The following is a 19,116-nucleotide window of genomic DNA, read 5'->3' as shown; positions in this document are numbered from 1 at the left end:
GCTGTTTCTGTAGGAGCTTTCAAGTTTTTAAAAACACGGCATTAGGCAATGATAGGATTGTTTTTAAAGCAGAATACACTTAACCCTGTGTCTGAGTCTCCTGCTTCTGATGCCAGATTAGAGTGTCAGCTAAGCTACACAAGGCAAGTCTGCCTGTGGCTCCCGATGACCCTGGTCCTGTCCCGAGCGCACTGGGGAAGGCTGCTGGGGGCGGAGCCTGGGCCTTTCCCTAAGCCCCGGGGACTTTGCTGTCAACCTGATCACACTCAGTCAGCCTCTCTGCCTGCAATGGCTGTTTGCCCCAGATTAGGATGAACTCTGGTTAACCTTTAATCTTCTAGAGACAAAATCAAGATTATTGTTGCCAGGTAATAGGAAGTGCTGGGAATGCCCCCCCAACTCCTGCCGCGTTCTTTGTCTCAGGCAGCTGGCACTTCTCTCGTTTCCCTTGTTTCATCTTTGTCCCCCACCTCAAGTATCCAGGCATCCTTTGTTTTTCATAGGAGCAGGTGGGAGTCAATTTTGTTTTCTGAGATTGAAAGCTCATTTTTGCTTAAAAAAGCCATGCGGGAGGTTTTCAAAATGTTCCATTTTCCTCATGACCTGCCAAGAGCTCCTGGCAGGCTGTGTAAAGCAGCCAGGCAGGTGTTGGGGAGGGCCTTGGGAGCACAGAAGCTGAGGTGGGGGTCCCTGTCCACTGCTGCTGAGAGGGAACAGGGGCTGGGGACGGCTCAGAGAGGGCAGGCAGGGGAGACAGGCCTGTCACAGCACTGTCTGTGCCTGTGGCTGTACTGAATTCACGCTTGTCCAGAACGCTCTTTGAGTAGCAGGGGACCGGAGGCCTTCCCTCCATGGTGTAGTTTTCAGTCATGTGATAACCTAGCTCTGCTGGTGTGAGCAAGTTGCTGGGGGTAGCACAGTCTTAAATACGGTGCTTGTCAGGCACCACTGGATACGAACTCATTTTATCAACAGACAGAGCCAGGATTTGACCTGAGTCTTTCTTACCCCATACCTAACCTGTGCTGCCTCTCTTTACTTCCCTTTCTTTGTTTTAGTTAAGGTATAGTTAATTTACAGTATTGTGTTAATTTCAGGTGACGAGCAAAGTGATTCAGATTTATATATATATTTTTTTTTCCAGATTATTTTCCTTTATAACTTATTACAAGATACTAAATATAATCCTCTGTGCTATACAGTAAATCCTTGTTACTTGTCTTACTGTGTATAGTGGTTTGTATCTGTTAATCCCATGCCCCTAATTTATCTACCCCTTCCCTCTCTCCTTCGGTAACCATAAGTTTGTTTTCTATGTCTGTGAGTCTGTTTATTTTATGTATAGATAGATTTGTATTATTTTTTTAGATTCCGCATACACATGATATATAATATTGGTCTTTTTCTGCCTGATCTCATTTAGTATAATAATCTCTAGGTTCATCCATGTTGCTGCAGATGGCAATATTTCATTCTTTTTTATGCCTGAGTAGTAGTCCATTGTATAAATACACTGCATCTCCTTAAGCCATCTGTTAGTGAGCACTTGGGTTGTTCCCGTGTTTCAGCTTTTGTAAAAACTGCTCCTGTGAACATTGGAGTGCCTCTATCTTTTCCAGATACGTGTGCAGGAGTGGGATCGTGTGTTCTGTGGTAACAGAACCTCCGCACTGTTCTCCCTGGCTGCCACACCAGTTTACATTCCCACCAGCAGTGTGGGCGGGTGCACTTTTTCTCCACACTCTCTCCAGCATTTGTTATCTGTAGCCTTTTTGATGATATGTGCTGCCTTTCACCTTGCTAGAAAAAGAACCTAAGATGTTAACATTGTACATATCACAGTCCGCTAGCATCCATTCAGCAAACGTTTGTCTAGCTTTTATTGAACACTGGGCAGGGGGACAATGAAAGAATAAAGAACTGGGTTTTCACTGGCAGGTGTCAGACGGTAGTCCTTTTCTAAGCTGCAAGGCCCCCGTATGTTCACTTATTTCATCGGACCTTCAAGGCCAGGTGATGTCACCTCAGTAGCTGTGATACAGTTCTTTCTCCCTTTGCTTTAGGTTTGAGTCCTGAGGGTGGTCTCTAAGAGCACCTAGAAGATGTGACTTAAAAAGCCACCTTATGCTGTTTGCTGTTGTTGCTCAGTCGCTAAGTCACATCTGACTCTTTGCGGCCCGATGAACTGCAGTATGCCAGGCTTCTCTGTCCTCTGTCTCCCGGAATTTGCTCAAACTCATGTCCATTGACTCGGTGATGCCATCAACCATCTCGTCCTCTGTCACCTGCTTCTCCTTTTGCCTTCAATCTTTCCCAGCATCAGGATCTTTTTCAATGAGTCGGCTTTTCGCATCAGGTGGCCAAAGTATTGGAGCTTCAGCATCAGTCCTTCCAATGAGTATTCAGGGTTAATTTCCTTTAGGATTGACTGGTTTGATCTTCTTGAAGTCCAAGGGACTGTCAAGAATCTTCTCCAGCACCACAGTTTAAAAGCATCAATTCTTCCGTGCTCAGCCTTCTTTATGGTCCAACTCTCACATCCATACATGACTACTAGAAAAACCATAGCTTTGACTATGCACACCTTTGGTGGCAAAGTGATATCTCTGCTTTTTAATATGCTGTCTGGGTTTATCATAGCTTTCCTTCCAAGGAGCAAGTGTCTTTTAATTTCATGGCTATAGTCATCATCCACAGTGATTTTTGAGCCTAAGAAAAGAAAATTTGTTACTATTTCCACTTTTCCCCCTTCTATTTGCCATGAAATGATAGAACCGGATAGATCTTAGTTTTTTGCATGTTGAGTTTCAAGCCAGCTTTTTCATTCTCCTCTTTCACCTTTATCAAGAGGCTCTTTAGTTTCTCTTCACTTTCTGCCATTAGAGTGGTGTCATCTGCATATCTGAGGTTGTTGGTATTTCTCCCGGCAATCTGTGTACAACATGGCACATATTACATCCACATTTAGCAGCAGCAGCTGGGATCCACTGTTTTAGTCTGTTTTACTGGTCCTACCACCAGTTAATTTCTTATATAAAAACAAAAGAACAGATAAAGATAGAAAAAGCATCTAAAGGATGGTTTTGTTTCCCTTGTAAGGTTTTTAGGTAAATCTGATCAGAAACAATGGGGACCATTTTAGTGGACTGTTACTGATGTAGCAGACTGTGGTTCTGCCCTGAGAGGGTGGGCAGGGCAGGCTCCCAAGGGCTTCTGCGTAACAGCCGGCCTGTGTGTTTACTTGCCTAAAGATCATGTGACTGACTGGGGATCACATGACTGAATGTGTGCACACACCACACATTCCATATCTGTTAAGGTAAGTAATAGCTTCTGGAAACCTGTATGCTCACAGAGACTAAATAGCAGAAGTTTGAGGTGCGTTTATTGTTCATTCAGCAGATATTTATAAAAAGAAGGAACCCATAAAGCAGACCTCCAGGGCTGACCATCAGTTGACTCTAGTTTCTTTTTCTTTCTTCCTCTCACGTGTTCTTGACTTGAGCACATCTCATTACCTGGCTTTTGTCCTCTGACCTGAGGTCCACCCCTGGGGTCTGGGGTGCCTTGGGCAGCATTTAGGCTTCTCTCAGGCAGCCATGCAGCCACCAGCTTTAGCAACCTTACTTTTCAAGGCTTTTTTTTTTTTTTAAAGAACCTTCCATCATTTTTCTGTTATTTGGCATAATATCCTGTTGTGAAGTAATAAGCAAGGGATGTACTTTGAAACATTTCAGCCCCCAATTAAAAAATCACCAGTTTCAACTTTGGGGATAAACGAGGGCCTTTATCATTTACTGACTCTCAGGTAAATTGGAATTTTACTCAGTGGAGTAGCCAGTCAGTTTGTGAGTATATTAGATGTAAAAAAAAAAAAAAACCCAGAAAATTAGTGCCTTACTATTAAAATGCACTATATGTAGTTACTGTCTGAATTAAATTGGGTCTTTTGTCAGTGGAAAAAAATCCCCCCTGGTATTAGAACATATGCTAAAGAATTTGCATTCACTCTCAGAGTTGATTTCTGTTTCCCACTTGGTGGTCAGCTTGACTGCAGCTAGGGAGGATGGTGTGGTGGAGCTGGATCGCGTGCTGAGACCAGGCGCTGTGACTCTCTCAGGCGTCTTCTGCTGGCTCTGTCGCCCTCAGCCTGTCCCTCAGCTCGGGTCTGGTCGTTGCCCCTGGAAAGTGAGATCTGAGGGAAGGGCCTTGTGTTTGTTTCCTGCAATTCTGTGCTCCCTGCGTTTTCCTTTCTGAGTTCGCCTTGCTTTTGTAGTTGGTAAGGAGAGTCACACAGGAGCAGAAGGAGGTGCTGTTTGTTAGCGGTCTCTTCCTGTTCTGGGGGCAACCTGGGACGTGTAGTTCCTGGGGTTTATCTCCTAGATTTTCTTTAACATGAAAGTAGGTTGCTTGCTCTTCCATCTGAGAATAAACCCCCATTTCATATTTCTTTTTATTTGTAAATAATTATGTTTTCAAGTACCAAAGTAATATTTGCTTATCATAGAAAATTTAAGTAGAACCTTGTTTTAAAAAAAGAAAAAACCAGAATCATAACCTCACCATCCAGAAATAAGTACTGTGAGTATTTATTTGTTCAGCCACTTCTCTGTGAGATCTATATATGTAAGATCCATAACGAGGTGACACTGTACAACTCTGCTTCGCTCCTGTCTTGCCTTTGTCTTTATCCTCGTGCATGGCAGGCCTGAGTATATATATAGTCAACAGCAGTTCTGCTGCCCGTAGACCGTGCCCTCCTGCTCTTGTTCACGGCCTCCTGTCTTGTTTTTCAGTGGATGAATACATCGCCATTGCCAAAGAGAAGCATGGGTACAACATGGAGCAGGTAATGGTGGGATTTTGTTGTTGTTAAAAATGGGTTTTATAGCTCAGTTGTTAGGTGTCTCGTGTTCTGTGTGTTAGGCAGCATGGTTTCCTCATTAGCCATGTCTGGTGGTTACTGGCAGTGCTACAGGGGCTCTGATCTACTTGTTACTGCCTGAGATGAGCAGTAGAGACCCTTGGCCTGGAGGGGCGTCTGTGGGCTCCGCCAGTCCTCCCTGCTCAGGTCAGCAGCGGTTCTTAGTGGGTACTTGGGCACAGTGCTTTCTTACTTGAATATATGATTTGTTTCTTGATCTTGTGGTTTCTTGACTCATGTTGTCACACTCAAGTCTACTCAGACCTGTTTTAATTGTTTTGAATCATTTTTCAGGTTGTAAAATTTTACTCAGGTGTTAAGAATTGTTTGGAGCCAATTAATGAGAAATCCACAAGATTAATTTTTCTCCAGAAGCATGATATCTTATTTCAACCTTATTTTTAGTTACAGTTTTTTTCAGATTATCACCTTAAGTCAGATTAATACTTTCCTTTGTATTGATCTAGATTTTACAGCCTGTAAATAATCTTTTTTCATTTACCCTAATGCCCAAGGATACCACTAATTTTGGTTACATAGACATGGACCCTTTCTTTCTGCCATGGCCTCACTTTTGGTTGTTTTATCTGGTAGAACTGTTAGGGAAGGCAGTTACAAGAAGGTAGTTCCAGAATCTTTTGAAGCAAGAAATGTATGTCTCTTTCTCCAAAACCTGCTCTTGAACCTCACAAAGCTGCTTAGAAAATCATTAATTTTTCATTTTGTTTAGAAAGTGTAACTATTATTGGGTGACTGCTAAGTGCACTTGTATGAAATTTGTAAGTATTTTGGTCTCCCAAAGTATGATTATTTCCACTGTAAAGTAGAATTGCGGGGAGTTTTCTTAGAAAAGTATTCCTGAATTCTCTTGTTTCTACTTTGTTCCTTACTCATTTGTATTTTTTTTCTTTTCTGGGCTGAAAAACGAAACTCTTTATATTTGAACTTTTTGGCCAAAGGAAAACAGTGGTGTGCTTTTTGAGTCACTTTCTCTTTTCATGTCCACTGGCACTAGAGTGTGACCCTTTTACGAGCGCAGATTCCAGAGCCCGCTGCTTCTGCCATTGTCCACTGTGACCATCAGCAAGTTACTGGGTTTCTCAGGCCCCTGTATTCCAGTTTGAGTCATGAGAAGATGGGGACTTACCTTGTGGGGCCTGAGCTGGACGGGTTAGTGCACAGAGGGGCACAGCAGCAGTGTCTGTGAGTTCCCATGTGTGTTCGTCAGGGTGTAAAATGTGCTTCCCTTTGCCAGCCTCATTTCCACGATGTTTTAGTCACATTGTTGGTCTAAAATTTCACTGATACTATTTTTCTAGGCTCTTGGGATGCTCTTTTGGCATAAGCATAATATTGAAAAATCATTGGCTGATTTGCCCAACTTTACCCCCTTCCCAGATGAGTGGACTGTGGAAGATAAAGTCTTGTTTGAGCAAGCCTTTAGTTTTCACGGGAAAACTTTTCATAGAATCCAACAAATGGTGAGTAGGTGAGACCACTGTGTGTGTGCGCCAGCGCCCCAGGAGGGCTGCCCTCCTCCAGTGTGAAAGGTCCTGTGTTTGGTGCAGTGGGAGCTGCTGGGTGGGCAACATTTCCCCGCACCTCCCCGCTTGATAGCCCCTCGGCCCAGCTCTTGGGTCAGGACTGCCCAGAGTGTCCTGAGAGAAAGGGTCTCTTGACGGGGAATGGGTGAGGCGCAGCATCGGAGGCACTGTCTCCCCGAGGAGTTCTGCCGATCCCTCACGTTTTAGAATGGTATTTGGTGGACTCCTACCATGAACACTAATTGACGGTCACATTAGTGTTAAAATGAATTCCTTAAAAAACAACCTAGAAATTGTTAGAAGCTTCAGCTGTGTGAAAACCCTGATTCATCTTAAACTGACTCTGCAGTCTTTCATGGGCCAAGTTTCACTTGGAGTCAAAACTTCAGTCGTTTGAAACTGTATCGATGAGGGTTCTATGAATTCAGAGAAAAATGACTTACGACATTTCTGAATATGTGAGCGTGATCCTTAGAAAATATATATACATACATTTGATTTTTAAAGATTAAACCTGAACCAGCTCATCTCTTCTGTCTAGCTTCCTGATAAATCTATAGCAAGTCTGGTGAAGTTCTACTACTCCTGGAAGAAGACGAGGACTAAAACCAGCGTGATGGACCGCCACGCTCGGAGACAGAAGCGTGAGCGGGAGGAGAGGTCAGTAGGCACGGGTGGTGTCCCAGCCGTCAGGGGAGCTCTGACGGCCTTGGCATCTCTAGGAGCAGGTGGACACACAGAGGAAAGGGAGGGGAACCAGTTTCCCCAGGGCCTTCAGAGCGGACCCAAAATTTACACAGATGAGCTGCGTTCAGGGTGTTAACGTTCTGAAGGCATCTTTCCTCAGCACTCTGCAGTCACAGTGAGTGAACTTCCCCACACGTTCCTCTCTTCCCCTTAGGGGGGTGTATTCTTTAGCAAAAAGGAATCTCTTACTTCCCGGGTTGAAATTTACTCATGTACTTCTGCAGGATTCAGCTGACATGTTTTTATGTCTGATTTATTAAAAATCTGCAGTTGAGATTTCCTTCCTCCCTTTCTCGACCATCTGTTCTGTGTATGTGAGCGAGAGCGCTGGTAGGGGATCCTTTTATGACTTCTTTATAAGGAGCTTAGTCTTAGGGACAGCTCAGTGTGCAGGACACACCTGAGACGCCACACCCGCAGCCTTTTGTACACAGAGGCATGGAAGCGGCCTGTGCTCACCCACAGAAGTGGGTTCTGGTCTCAGTGAGAGGCCTGCTGGTGGGGTCCATGCACTCATCCCCAGGCCTCTGTCTCCTCAGGTCTGAAGGCAAGACACAGAATGGGTTTTGTGTTAGTGGGAATATAGGTGGCTTTTAAAAATTATGTTTCTATATTACTTTTATAAATTAACAATGCAAAAATAAAATGAAGGAATAAAGTAAACTCTATGATCTTCATGGCCCTGTCTCAGAAGAGTGTTTTATGATTTCAAATGAAAGGAATGATGTGTGGGGACAAGTCGATAATCAGGTGTCACTTCTGGAGAATTCTAAGGTCTGGGCACAAGTATAAAATGAGAGCAATGTGAAGAACATGTGCAGAGCTCTTTCCAGCTGTAAGATTCTGTGAAATTGTTGACCTTGACAATCTGCATATTTTTTGGTCTGTATCACGTGTAACCAGTGGGTCTATTTATGGGTCAGTACTCTCTGTAACCAAAGAAAAGCAGCAAACTATTGAATTTGTTTTTAGTGTTAGCAACTTTTCATTAACATTTTTTGTTTTTATTATACCTTAGGTTTAATTCACTGTTTGTGAAGTAAATCTATTACTACAAACAGGTGCAGTTTACTAAGCTGGAATCAGAATTAAATCTAAAAAAGAAAGATTGGGATTTGTCATCCTTGAGGATGGAACCATAATGGTTTGGCGAACATGCCCGAGTTCTCACTTTCCGTCCGCCTACGGGTGCTCCTGTCTGCCCTGTGCACCTGTACCACCATCAGGACGCAGACAGAGGAGGGACACGGGCCCCTGGAAGACCCCAGGAGACAGCTGACTTTCTGGCGGGACCTGCCCGTGAAGGGAATGGCAGGGCCGGGGAGAATCCCCTCCGCCCCCAGCCCTTTCTCCTCTCAGCGCCTTCCTCAGCCAGGACTGCTTACAGTGTGGGCCTGGGTAGAGAGAAGAGGACGGGGTGCCGGTGGGTGTCCCACTGGGGTGGGCCCATGAGACAAGGGGTGTTGACACTTGAAGCCCTGAGTGCTGTGCCACCAGCCCTGCTCAGCTGGCTTTAGCTGCGGGTAGACATGGCAGCTGTCTGGCCTCTGGGAGCCGTCATGCTCATTTTTTGTAAAGCTCCTACCCCGGACAGAGCTTCTTTGTTTTTTAATACTTCATGGAAGAATATAAACAAAAGCATTTGAAGCACCGTATAGGTGTGAGCGTTCTTTTTGAAGTTCACTTTGAGTTTTTTAGGCCACCAGAAACTTTCTCAAATTCTCAGAATTGTGTAGCTGTGGGTACACAGATGGGACATGAAAATGAGTTTTTACTTGTGGGTGAATTTATTCTCAATATCATGAACCTGTATTCTTGAATAATTTCTCAGTTATATCTAATGATCATGTCCTGGTCCTCTACTAGATAATTAAGGAGAATTAAAGTCTTAAATTTGATATTTTTAGTTGAGAGAAAACACTTTACAAATATAAAGTGACAATGTTCTAGGCTTGGTTTGGGAGGTAGAAACCTATTTCAATAGCTTTTTTAATCATTTAGACTAAAAGAACTATGGCGTTGGTATTTTATTTGAATTGTAAAAACATTTTTCTCAACATTCTGAAAACATATACTAATTTTATATTAAATCAATTTCTTGCTTATATTTGTATATTAAATAGAATTAGCACAAAATAATCTTTGAATAACTTGTTTTTGTCTTCCAGTGAGGATGAACTGGAAGAAACAAATGGAAATAACCCCATTGACATGGAGATTGATCAAAACAAGGAAAGCAAAAAGGAGGTATTTTTTCCCCTAGTATTATTAAGGCAAATACATTTCATTTACTAGTTTCAAAGTAAAGCGTTCTTTTTCCTTAGTCTACTTAATATATTAAGTGCCACATGGGAGACTTCCCTGGTGGCTTCCCTGGTGACTCAGATGGTAAAAAGTGTCTGCCTACAATGCGGGAGACCCGGGTTCGATCCCTGGGTTGGGAAGATGCCGTGGAGAAGGAAATGGCAGCCCACTCCGGTATTCTTGCCTGGGAAATCCCATGGACAGAGGAGCCTCGCAGGCTGCAGTCCATGGGGTCACAAAGAGTTGGACACGAGTGAGCGACTTCACTTTCACTTTCAGGAGACATCATGGTATGTATGAGTTTTTAAACAATATTACCAATAACCTCATGCAGATGAGGTTATGCAGATGATATGCATATGCAGATGACACCACCCTTATGGCCGAAAGTGAAGAGGAACTCAAAAGCCTCTTGATGAAAGTGAAAGAGGAGAGTGAAAAAGTTGGCTTAAAGCTCAACATTCAGAAAACGAAGATCATGGCATCTGGTCCCATCACTTCATGGCAAATAGATGGGGAAACGGTATCAGACTTTATTTTTGGGGCTCCGAAATCACTGCAGATGGTGATTTCAGCCATGAAATTAAAAGACACTTACTCCTTGGAAGGAAGGTTATGACCAACCTAGATAGTATATTCAAAAGCAGAGACATTACTTTGCCAACAAAGGTCCGTCTAGTCAAGGCTATGGTTTTTCCAGTGATCATGTATGGATGTGAAAGTTGGACTGTGAAGAAAGCTGAGCTCCGAAGAATTGATGCTTCTGAACTGTGGTGTTGGAGAAGACTCTTGAGAGTCCCTTGGACTGCAAGGAGATCCAACCAGTCCATTCTGAAGGATATCAGTTCTGGGTGTTCTTTGGAAGGAATGATGCTAAAGCTGAAACTCCAGTACTTTGGCCACCTCATGCGAAGAGTTGACTCATTGGAAAAGAGTCTGATGCTGGGAGGGATTGGGGGCAGGAGGAGAAGGGGATAACAGAGGATGAGATGGCTGGATGGCATCACTGACTCGATGGACATAGTTTGGGTGAACTCCAGGAGTTGGTGATGGACAGGGAGGCCTGGCATGTTGCAATTCATGGGGTCGCAAAGAGTCGGACACGACCTAGCGACTGAACTGAACTGAACTGAACCTTGCTTTATAGAACTTAAGAGTTTTGTTTGCCAAGAAATATAAGAAAGGAAGCCTTAAAGGGGAAGATGGCATTAATGAGAGGTTTTCTGTAGGGTAGCAGTCCTCACTGCCCTCTTTGCTGGGCACTCGCTCAGCAGGTTAGAAAGGGGCCTCTTGCCCTCCTCTCGGCCGTGGGCTCCTTCCTCCTGTGGGCGCCCGGGGCCTGTGCCCTCTAGGTCATGGAGAAACTTTAATCTCTCTCACGTTTTAAAAACCATGATGCCAGAGGTGTTTAGTCTCTGGATTCAAGAGACCCACAAACCCCTACAATCATATATGACTTTGGGGGGTATATTTATAGCATTTATTTATTATAAACTGTTCACTGAGAACAAGGGGGTATCTGGGTGATCTTAGCCTTTGAAATGAGGGTGATAAACTTGGATTCTTTTGCTGATTCATAACTGAATAAAGCACGTGTAGGATCCCTGAGGACCCTCTGAGGACACCAGGCCTTGTCACTGTGGCCCAGTGGAAACCCCCACAATGCAGACCTCCCTGCAGGCGGTCCCTGATGCGGCCCCCACCGCTTGGGTAGAGGTCCCAAGCCCTCTGGTGTCCGTCCGCTGGAGTCGCATTCAGGCTGGAGTGTGGAATCCCAGCATTGGTATTACTTGTACATGTGTTCAAATAAGTGTCTGTTGTTTCATTAAAATCTAAAAGTTTCTGTCTCAGAAGGTACTGAAGTATGAAAAAAAGAAAAGAGTCTAGACATACCTAAACTAAAAATATACCAGTAATAAATGTTTTTTTATAGATATGTAGGAAATAACAGCTAAACAAAAGGGAAAAAATGAAAGTGATTTATAACATCATCACCCTTTATCAGGTCTTTGGTAAAGAAGCCGCCTGCCAATGCAGGAGTGAAAGTGAAAGTTGCTCAGGCAACCCCATGGACTATACAGTCCATGGAATTCTCCAGGCCAGAATACTGGAGTGGGTAGCCTTTCCCTTCTCCACGGGATCTTCCCAACCCAGGGATCAAACCCAGGTCTCCAGCATTGTAGGCAGATTCTTTACCAGCTGAGCCACAAGGGACGCCCAAGAACACTGGAGTGGGCAGCCTATCCCTTCTCCAGCGGATCTTCCCGACCCGGGAATCTGACTCAGGGTCTCCTCCACCGCAGGCAGATTCTCTACCAGCTGAGTCACCAGGGAAACCTACCAGTGCAGGAGGCGTGGGTTTAATCCCTGGATCAGGGAGATTCCCTGGAGGGGAAATGGCAACCCACTCCAGTATCTTTCCTAGAGAATCCCATGGACACAGGAGATGTGGGATGTGGGACACAGTCCATGGGGATGCAAAGAGTCAGACACGACTGAAGCGACGAAGCACCTACCCATTATCACTGTTAACATTTTGGTGACTCTTTGAGATGACCTTCTTTGTAAAATATGTGTGTGTGCCTGCTCAGTCACTTCAGTCATGTCTGACTCCTTGCCACCCCATGGACTGTAGCCCGCCAGGCTTCTCTGTCCATGGATTCTCCAAGCAAGAATACTGAAGTGGGTTGCCATATTATATAGTTCCCTGTGCTATGTTTTTGGACCATGTTTTTGCATTAAATATATAAAGCTTGTCTCTGCTAGTCCCAAACTCCCAATCCAACCACCTCTCCCCCCAGCAACCGCAAGTCTGTTCTGTATGTGATTCTGTTTGTTTCATAGATAAGGTCATTTGTGTTCTATTTTAGATTTCACATATAAATGAAATCGTGTGATACTTGCCTCTCTCTGTGTTGCTTCACTTAGTATGATCCTCTCGTTGCGCTCATGTTGTGGCAGATAGCATTGTTTCCTTCTTACGGCTGAGGAGTCGTCTCCTGCTCTTCCCCAGTAGCACATTGGACGCTTCCGACCTGGGGGGGGTCTCATCGTGCGGTGTCATGTCTGTTTGCCTTTTTATGCGCTTCGTGAGGTTCTCAGGGCGAGTATACTGGCGGGAGGTGGGGGGTGGTGTGCCATCCCCTCTTCCCGTGGATGACGTTTTGTCAGAACTCTGCTGTGACCCATCCGTCTTGGGTGGCCCTGCACAGCATGGTGTGTAGCTTCCTTGAGTTAAACAAGCCGTTCACCATGATAAGGCAGTGATTCCGGTGTATGTGTACCACGTCTTGTTCTATCCCTTCATCTTGTCAGTGGACGCTTGGGTTGTCTCCATGGCTTGTCTGTTGTGCATAGTGCTGCTGTGAAGAGAGGGGTGCACGTATCTTCCGGATTACAGATTTGTCCTTATATATGCCCAGGAGTGGGGTCACTGGACCACGTGGCAACACTGTTTCTAGTTTCTTGAGGAATGCTACTGCTAAATCTTGATGTATTTTTATGTTGAATATATTTGTATGCATAGCAGTATGTTTGTTATTCTGTCACAAATCTTTTATAATTGAGTTAATTTATACAAATTTTTAACAATCTTTTCCCTATAATTAATGCTGAAATCTGATACCATAACTACATATTTGTGCACTTAATTTTTTCTGTTAGAATTAATTTCTGGAAGTTGAATTATTGAGTCAAAATGTTCTAGATATATTCTTAAGGCTTCTTTTGGCATAGTATATTATTATCAAATAGGAAACTGGTCATACTCTCTGGATGGCACTCTCACCAGTGATCTATATGAGTGCCCAGATCATTTTAAGGATTAGTTAAATTACATTGTTTGTGAAATCAAATAGAACTTGAAGTTTTTAGTAAGCTTTGTTTTTGATGCATTGTTATTTATTAGGTTCTTCAGTGGAACATTTTAAATGAAAGAGAAGAGGCTTGGTTTTATATTAATTTCTATAATTCTTATTTATATAGCACAGTTTCTGATCTGAAAAGAAAAATGGTTAGTTTCTTCTTTAGTTTCTTAGCTGCTTAACGTGCTGAAATGTATGAACACAGACCTGGTCAGTCGGTAATCTACACTGACCGTGCTGTTACAGAGCACAGGTTATTGCTGACTCAGATTTCTATGTGTTGTTTATTACCACTTGTTTTAGAGCTTATTGCTACCATCATAATCTGCATGGTCTTTTTATCTGTCTTAAAATGTGAAGCAACAAGCTTGAATGTATTTTCAGCTTTCCCAGCCAGTGTTAACAGACTAACAAGATGTCAGTTAACCTAAACTTCTTGTTAAAATGATTACCAATAGATGTTATCCTTTCCTTGCCAAGATGTGAGTGCATTTCATTTCCAAAGGTTTTGGTTTTAGAAAGAGCATTTAAAAAAATAAGCAGCAGTCACACATTTCTAAATGACAGCTTATAGTTTTTGAAGCAGGTTACATGCCATGAAAAGTGTGTCATCCCAAAAAAGGGGTATATAAACAAGTTTCATATTCAAGTTATTATTTTTATAGCCTTCTATCAAGATTTAAGGAGTTTAAATGGATCCTTATACAAGTGCTGACTCATTTTTTTTCTTTCCGTGGCCATATGTCTGTCCACATTGCTGGGGACTCTTAGGATGAACTCATTCCTTATTCGTATATACACAGCTCACCAGAAGGGAGCACAGGTTATTTTTTTTTCCTGTATTCCTCCCAGAAGCTAGGAATGGTTCTTGTCAGAGGTTTATAGAATAAAGATGTATCTGTAAAGGAAGGAGTGGAGTCCACTTTGAGTTGTTTATTTAGCTAATGTTCTTTGTCTGTTAACTGTGTTTTAGAATTTGTGCATGGTTATTTTGGTATGGTATGGTATATGTCTTAGATTGTTTGGAGCCATGTTAAAATATGCTTATTGCTATTCATTTGACATTTTAATTTTTTCACTTTCTTATTTATCAAATATGTGTACCATGCAGGTGCCCCCTACTGAGACGATTCCTCAGATCAAAAAGGAAAAACATAGTACTCAAGCTAAAAATAGAGCAAAAAGGAAACCTCCAAAAGGGATGTTTCTTTCTCAAGAAGACGTGGAGGCTGTTTCTGCCAATGCCACTGCTGCTACCACGGTGCTGAGACAACTGGACCTGGAGCTGGTGTCCATCAAACGACAGGTGCCGTGCACCCCATCCTGGCGAAGAGTGCCCTGCACTGCAGCCATGCTCTCGCTGCTCACTCACTTCACAAGTCTCAGAGGGGTGTTCTGTTTCTAAGGAATTGGACAGAGGATCTTAGGCCCATTGATTTTTTTTTCTCCTAACTTAACCATGAAATTGAAATTTTACATATCTGTATCAATCTAGATACAGATCTCAGTGATTTTCATAACATGAACACACCCATGTAGCCTCTATCTGGTCAAGACCTGGAACATGGTCTCCGGCACCCCGTTGACCTCCCCTTTGTCCCTGCTCCTCTTCTCCTTTGGGTTTGGCTTGTCTCCCCTTGTTGACTGTTACTGGGCACTGATAGGAACGAGATTGATGTGCCTCTTGGTGTGCTGTGTGTGTGTGCTTGTTGGAGACACCCCTCAGGGTGCAGTTGCCAGGTTGTTGAGTGTGCACACGTCCAGCGCTAGAGAACTGTCTCCCAGGCTGGTCGTGTCACTTTATGTGAGTGTTGGTTGCACCCTGGCAGGATTTCCTAATCGTAGCACAGCTGACTTTTTGGGCCAGATAACTCTCTTTGTGGGAAGGTGTTCTGTGTCTTGCAGGACATTTAGCAGCAGCTTTGGCTTCCACCCACTGGACACCAGCAGCGCCTCCCCCCACCACTCTACTGTGTCCACGTTGTGGAATTACGGGGCTGGCAGGGGGTTGTCTCACGTTCCCATTGGAGGCCTGCCTTGTTACGCACTCAGTGGCATCTTTTTTTTTCCTTAGTATTTATTTGGCTGCACCAGGTCTTGGTTGTGGCACGCGAATCCTTAGTGCGGCTGTGGGATCTAGTTCCCTGACCAGGGCTCGAACCTGGACCCCCTGCATTGGGAGTACAGAGTCTTAGCCACTGAACTGCCCCCAGCCCCTCCTAGTGGTATCTTTGATGAACTGATGCTCTTAGTCTTGAGGTGGTCCAGTTTCTTGTTCTTGTCTTGTGTGGTGGGTACTCTTGAGTTCTGTTAGGAACCCTTCCTGAGGTCATGAGGCACTGTGTTACAAGCTTGGTTTTGCCTTTTGCGTTTTGATCTTCAGTTTACCTGTAATGTTTTTCTTTGTTGTTACGTTTGGGGTTGTTTTTTTTTCCACATGAATATCTAGTTTACCAAGCACTAGTCATTAAAAACTGCCCTCTTCCTGTTAGAAGGCTGTGGGACCTTTGTTTTAAATCTAGTGTCCATCATGTGTATGGGTCGGGTCTGGAGTTGGGTTTCTCCTTTCTTCAGCAGCACCGCATGGTCCTGACGATACACAGATTATAAATGGCGCTTTGTGGTAGGGGAGTCTTCCAACGTTGTCATGGATCCCTGCCCTTGTGTTTCCATATAAAACTTAGAATCACCTTCTCAATTTCCAGAAAAGTAATTTTACTAGAGTTTGATTGGGATGCTGTTGAATCTGTAGATCAAGGTAGAGAGTTAACATCTTCTCACCCACGAACATGATTTGTCCCCGCACTTCTGTGATCTTGTTTCTTCCAAAATTTTGTAGTTCTTGATGGGAACAAGTCTTCTGTTTCTTTTATTGGAGTTACTCCTACATGTTTGGTACTTTTTTGGTGCTCTTGTAAAGAATAGTGCTTCTAAAATGAATCGTTTCCTGATTATTTGTGCCTCGTGTGGGAAATGACTCATCCTTTTGGTCTGATTTTGCACAGAAGTCAAGCTGAGAAGTCAGCTGAGTGGCCCAGTGTTGTCCTTGCCTTAGTCATCTCCCCCGACCCCCACCCTGACTTCAAGGTGAACTGTGGACTGGCAGTTCTCGCTGCTTGGACGAGATGAGAAGAGCAGGGTGGCCTGCTTCCTCTGGTGTAGGAAGCGCACAACCCAGGACCGAGCCAGCCCCACGAACTCACGGGCTTGGCTATCTGTCCCAGCTGCTGGCAGAGCTGTATTCTAATCTTAGGAGAATCAGTTAATCTCTCTGGGCCTCTTCTCAAACAAGGAGATTGCTCCTTGTCTGCCTGATGGTACAGGATGCATGAGGACTTGTAGGCTGCATGTGTGTGGGGAGGGCTCTCTGGTTAGGGCCGGGGCTCCCCTCTGCATTTCATCTCCCTCTCCCGGGGCTTAAGTCCCGTGGCCAGGTGAGTTTCTGATGCTTGCTGTGCAGTATCAACATGGAAAGGGGATGAGACCCTTTCACACAGAGCCGTTACTGGTAGATAGAGAGCCTTCAGTTTTCAGAGCCAGGATCAAGAGCAAGAATGTTTTATTTAAAGGTAGCTGCCCAGAGTTGACATTACTAAAGAGCGAATTCTCAGAGTCTTCAGTTCCTGGGAGATGAGGCCAGTTGTTTGCCTTCTGCACCCTTTAGCTCTCCTGCCCGCTGCACTCCCAGACGGCCATGGTGGTCAGTCACATGGTAGGCCCCCACGTCTGGTCGTATGTGTGGGACACATTGATCCAATGGTAACAGAAAACGTGACTAACAATGGCTCAAACAGTGAGCTGTTTGTTTGTTTTTTTTTATTTTTATAAAATAGCAAGAAATTCCAACATCAGTGGTTGCTGGTTAGTTCCTCTGCTCAGTGCTGCTCTCGGAGGCCCCAGATTCTTTCAGGGTTTCCTACATCCTTAGCTTTTAGGGTTTTCATCTTGCTTGTGGCCTCACGCTGGACACTGCTGAAGCCATTTCATCACCTTTGTGTCTCTGTTCAGGGCAGTAAGAAAGGGGGGCGAGCGGAGCTGTCCCTTTCAGCAGGAAAAGCTCTTGCCTCCCCAGAACCTCCTAGACGTTCTGTGCACCAGGGCTCTGCAGCCCAGCTCCTCCTAGCTCCAGGGAGATCTCAGTTGCTGTCAAAGATACAAGTGAGACGGGGACTGGGGGCAGGTTTGCCAACAGTCACTGCCTGTTGCATCAGGACTTGCTGGGTGGAGGGAATGAAAAGGTCTGACATTAGAGAAGAATCACTAAATACTCAATAAAGCAGGAAAAAGAAAGTTGTGTTCAGCCAGGAGCCCTCGGTAAGACCCCAAGCCAAATGGACTGCTTTGTTTGGTTCTTTTTTCCATGCTGGTTACTTTCTTATCCTGTGTCTTATCCAGCTTGTTGCCACTCTGGCTTCCTTTCCAGTTGGCATAATTCTGTCAACTAACCCCTATTCTTGCACTTATTAGTAAACACAAATGATTAGAAGAAGGCCTGTAGGTAAATGAGAATATTGAGCTAACTTTTAGTTCAGAACTTGTGGATATTTTACCTTGTAGCCACTCATTTAATGTCTATGCTTTTTTATCCACTGATTTTAGAAGATGCATGTGTTACTTAAACAGATTGGTCTCCTTGGAAGATGCATGTCACTTAATCCCAGTGCAATATAGATAGATAGATAGATCTCACACACTCTCTTAGCTTTGTATCATATAAACAGCCAGCTAGAATGAATAGAGTAACTGGAGTGCCTGAGGAGAGGGGGAAACATGGGGTATTTTAGACCCCTGACTTGAGAATTTGCTCATTGTATATAGGAAGTTTCTAGGCTTCATTTGCAGAATTCAGGGAACGTAGTCTGAGTGCCTTGCAATATTTTGTGGTTTGTTGGTAACTACAAGGTCTGAGAAGAATCTAAGATTTTGCTCTATATTATCAGAGAGTGTTCTATTAACTAATGCTGGTATGAGAGCTTGGAATTACTTACTCTGAATAAGTTTTGGGTATTTTCTTCTGATTTATATACCTTTTCAAAATAAACTAAAGCAAATTTCAGTAAAGTATGGTCCTAGTTTATGGTTTTTACTGTAGAGTAAATTTTGTGCATGTTTCCAGTATTTTTCTTTTCAGATGTTTTTGTGTTCTGACGTGACACTGTTATCAAAAGATGTGGAGTGGGCTGTATGACGGGTAGACTGTGAGGCCCTTCTAAAGGCAGACAGGGTCGGTTCTCGTCCTTAGGAGTGCTGGTCTTATTTACTTGCCTGCTGGTCCATAGCATCAAAAAATCTTTCCTGTATTCCTCCCCCGCTACCCGATGCCTTTAAACCTTTGAGAAGTAAAACACAGGAGGAAAGGATCTGTGAAACTGGAAATCAGTGAAATCTAAGTAGTTGAAAGTGGGACTTTCAGAAATTGTGTAAGTATGAAAAGTTTTAGAGAGACAAGTATTAGGAGTGCCCATATGACAGTATCTCCACCCATCTCCCAACTCTTCCCTGGCTCTGAGAGTGCTGCTTTTCTTCATTTGCCTAGGGCACTTTCTGGTCACAAAATGTTTTTGGTGTTTCCCTTGGAAAAATGAACCTGTTCCTCTGCTTGCTTTCTTATTTGCCCAAGTGATATTCAAGAATGAAAGTGCCAGGGCCAGAGTTCCCCTGGTGCTTGGCACAGAAATTCCCCTCCACCTAGAGCGGAGTGAGAAGGGCCCCATCTGTGACCCCACTTGCTCAG

The 19,116-nt window shown here is 43.9% G+C and overlaps 1 protein-coding gene across 3 annotated transcripts in view; it reads left to right on the top strand.

Moving 5' to 3' along the window:
• The window catches only part of RCOR1 (REST corepressor 1), a 109,607-nt gene that overhangs the window by 80,191 nt on the left and 10,300 nt on the right, over positions 1 to 19,116 (top strand). For all 3 annotated transcript variants that reach the window (XM_010851328.1, XM_010851329.1, XM_010851327.1), the window contains 5 exons: positions 4,797 to 4,849; positions 6,244 to 6,405; positions 7,010 to 7,128; positions 9,384 to 9,462; positions 14,494 to 14,688. In XM_010851328.1, the coding sequence (XP_010849630.1) occupies positions 4,797 to 4,849; positions 6,244 to 6,405; positions 7,010 to 7,128; positions 9,384 to 9,462; positions 14,494 to 14,688 (608 nt within the window). The remainder of the gene's footprint in view (positions 1 to 4,796; positions 4,850 to 6,243; positions 6,406 to 7,009; positions 7,129 to 9,383; positions 9,463 to 14,493; positions 14,689 to 19,116) is intronic.

The sequence above is a fragment of the Bison bison genome, unplaced genomic scaffold (genome assembly GCF_000754665.1).
Source record: "Bison bison bison isolate TAMUID 2011002044 unplaced genomic scaffold, Bison_UMD1.0 scf7180017864302, whole genome shotgun sequence".
Taxonomy (NCBI): domain Eukaryota; kingdom Metazoa; phylum Chordata; class Mammalia; order Artiodactyla; family Bovidae; genus Bison; species Bison bison.
This window is presented reverse-complemented; position numbering and strand designations above follow the sequence as displayed.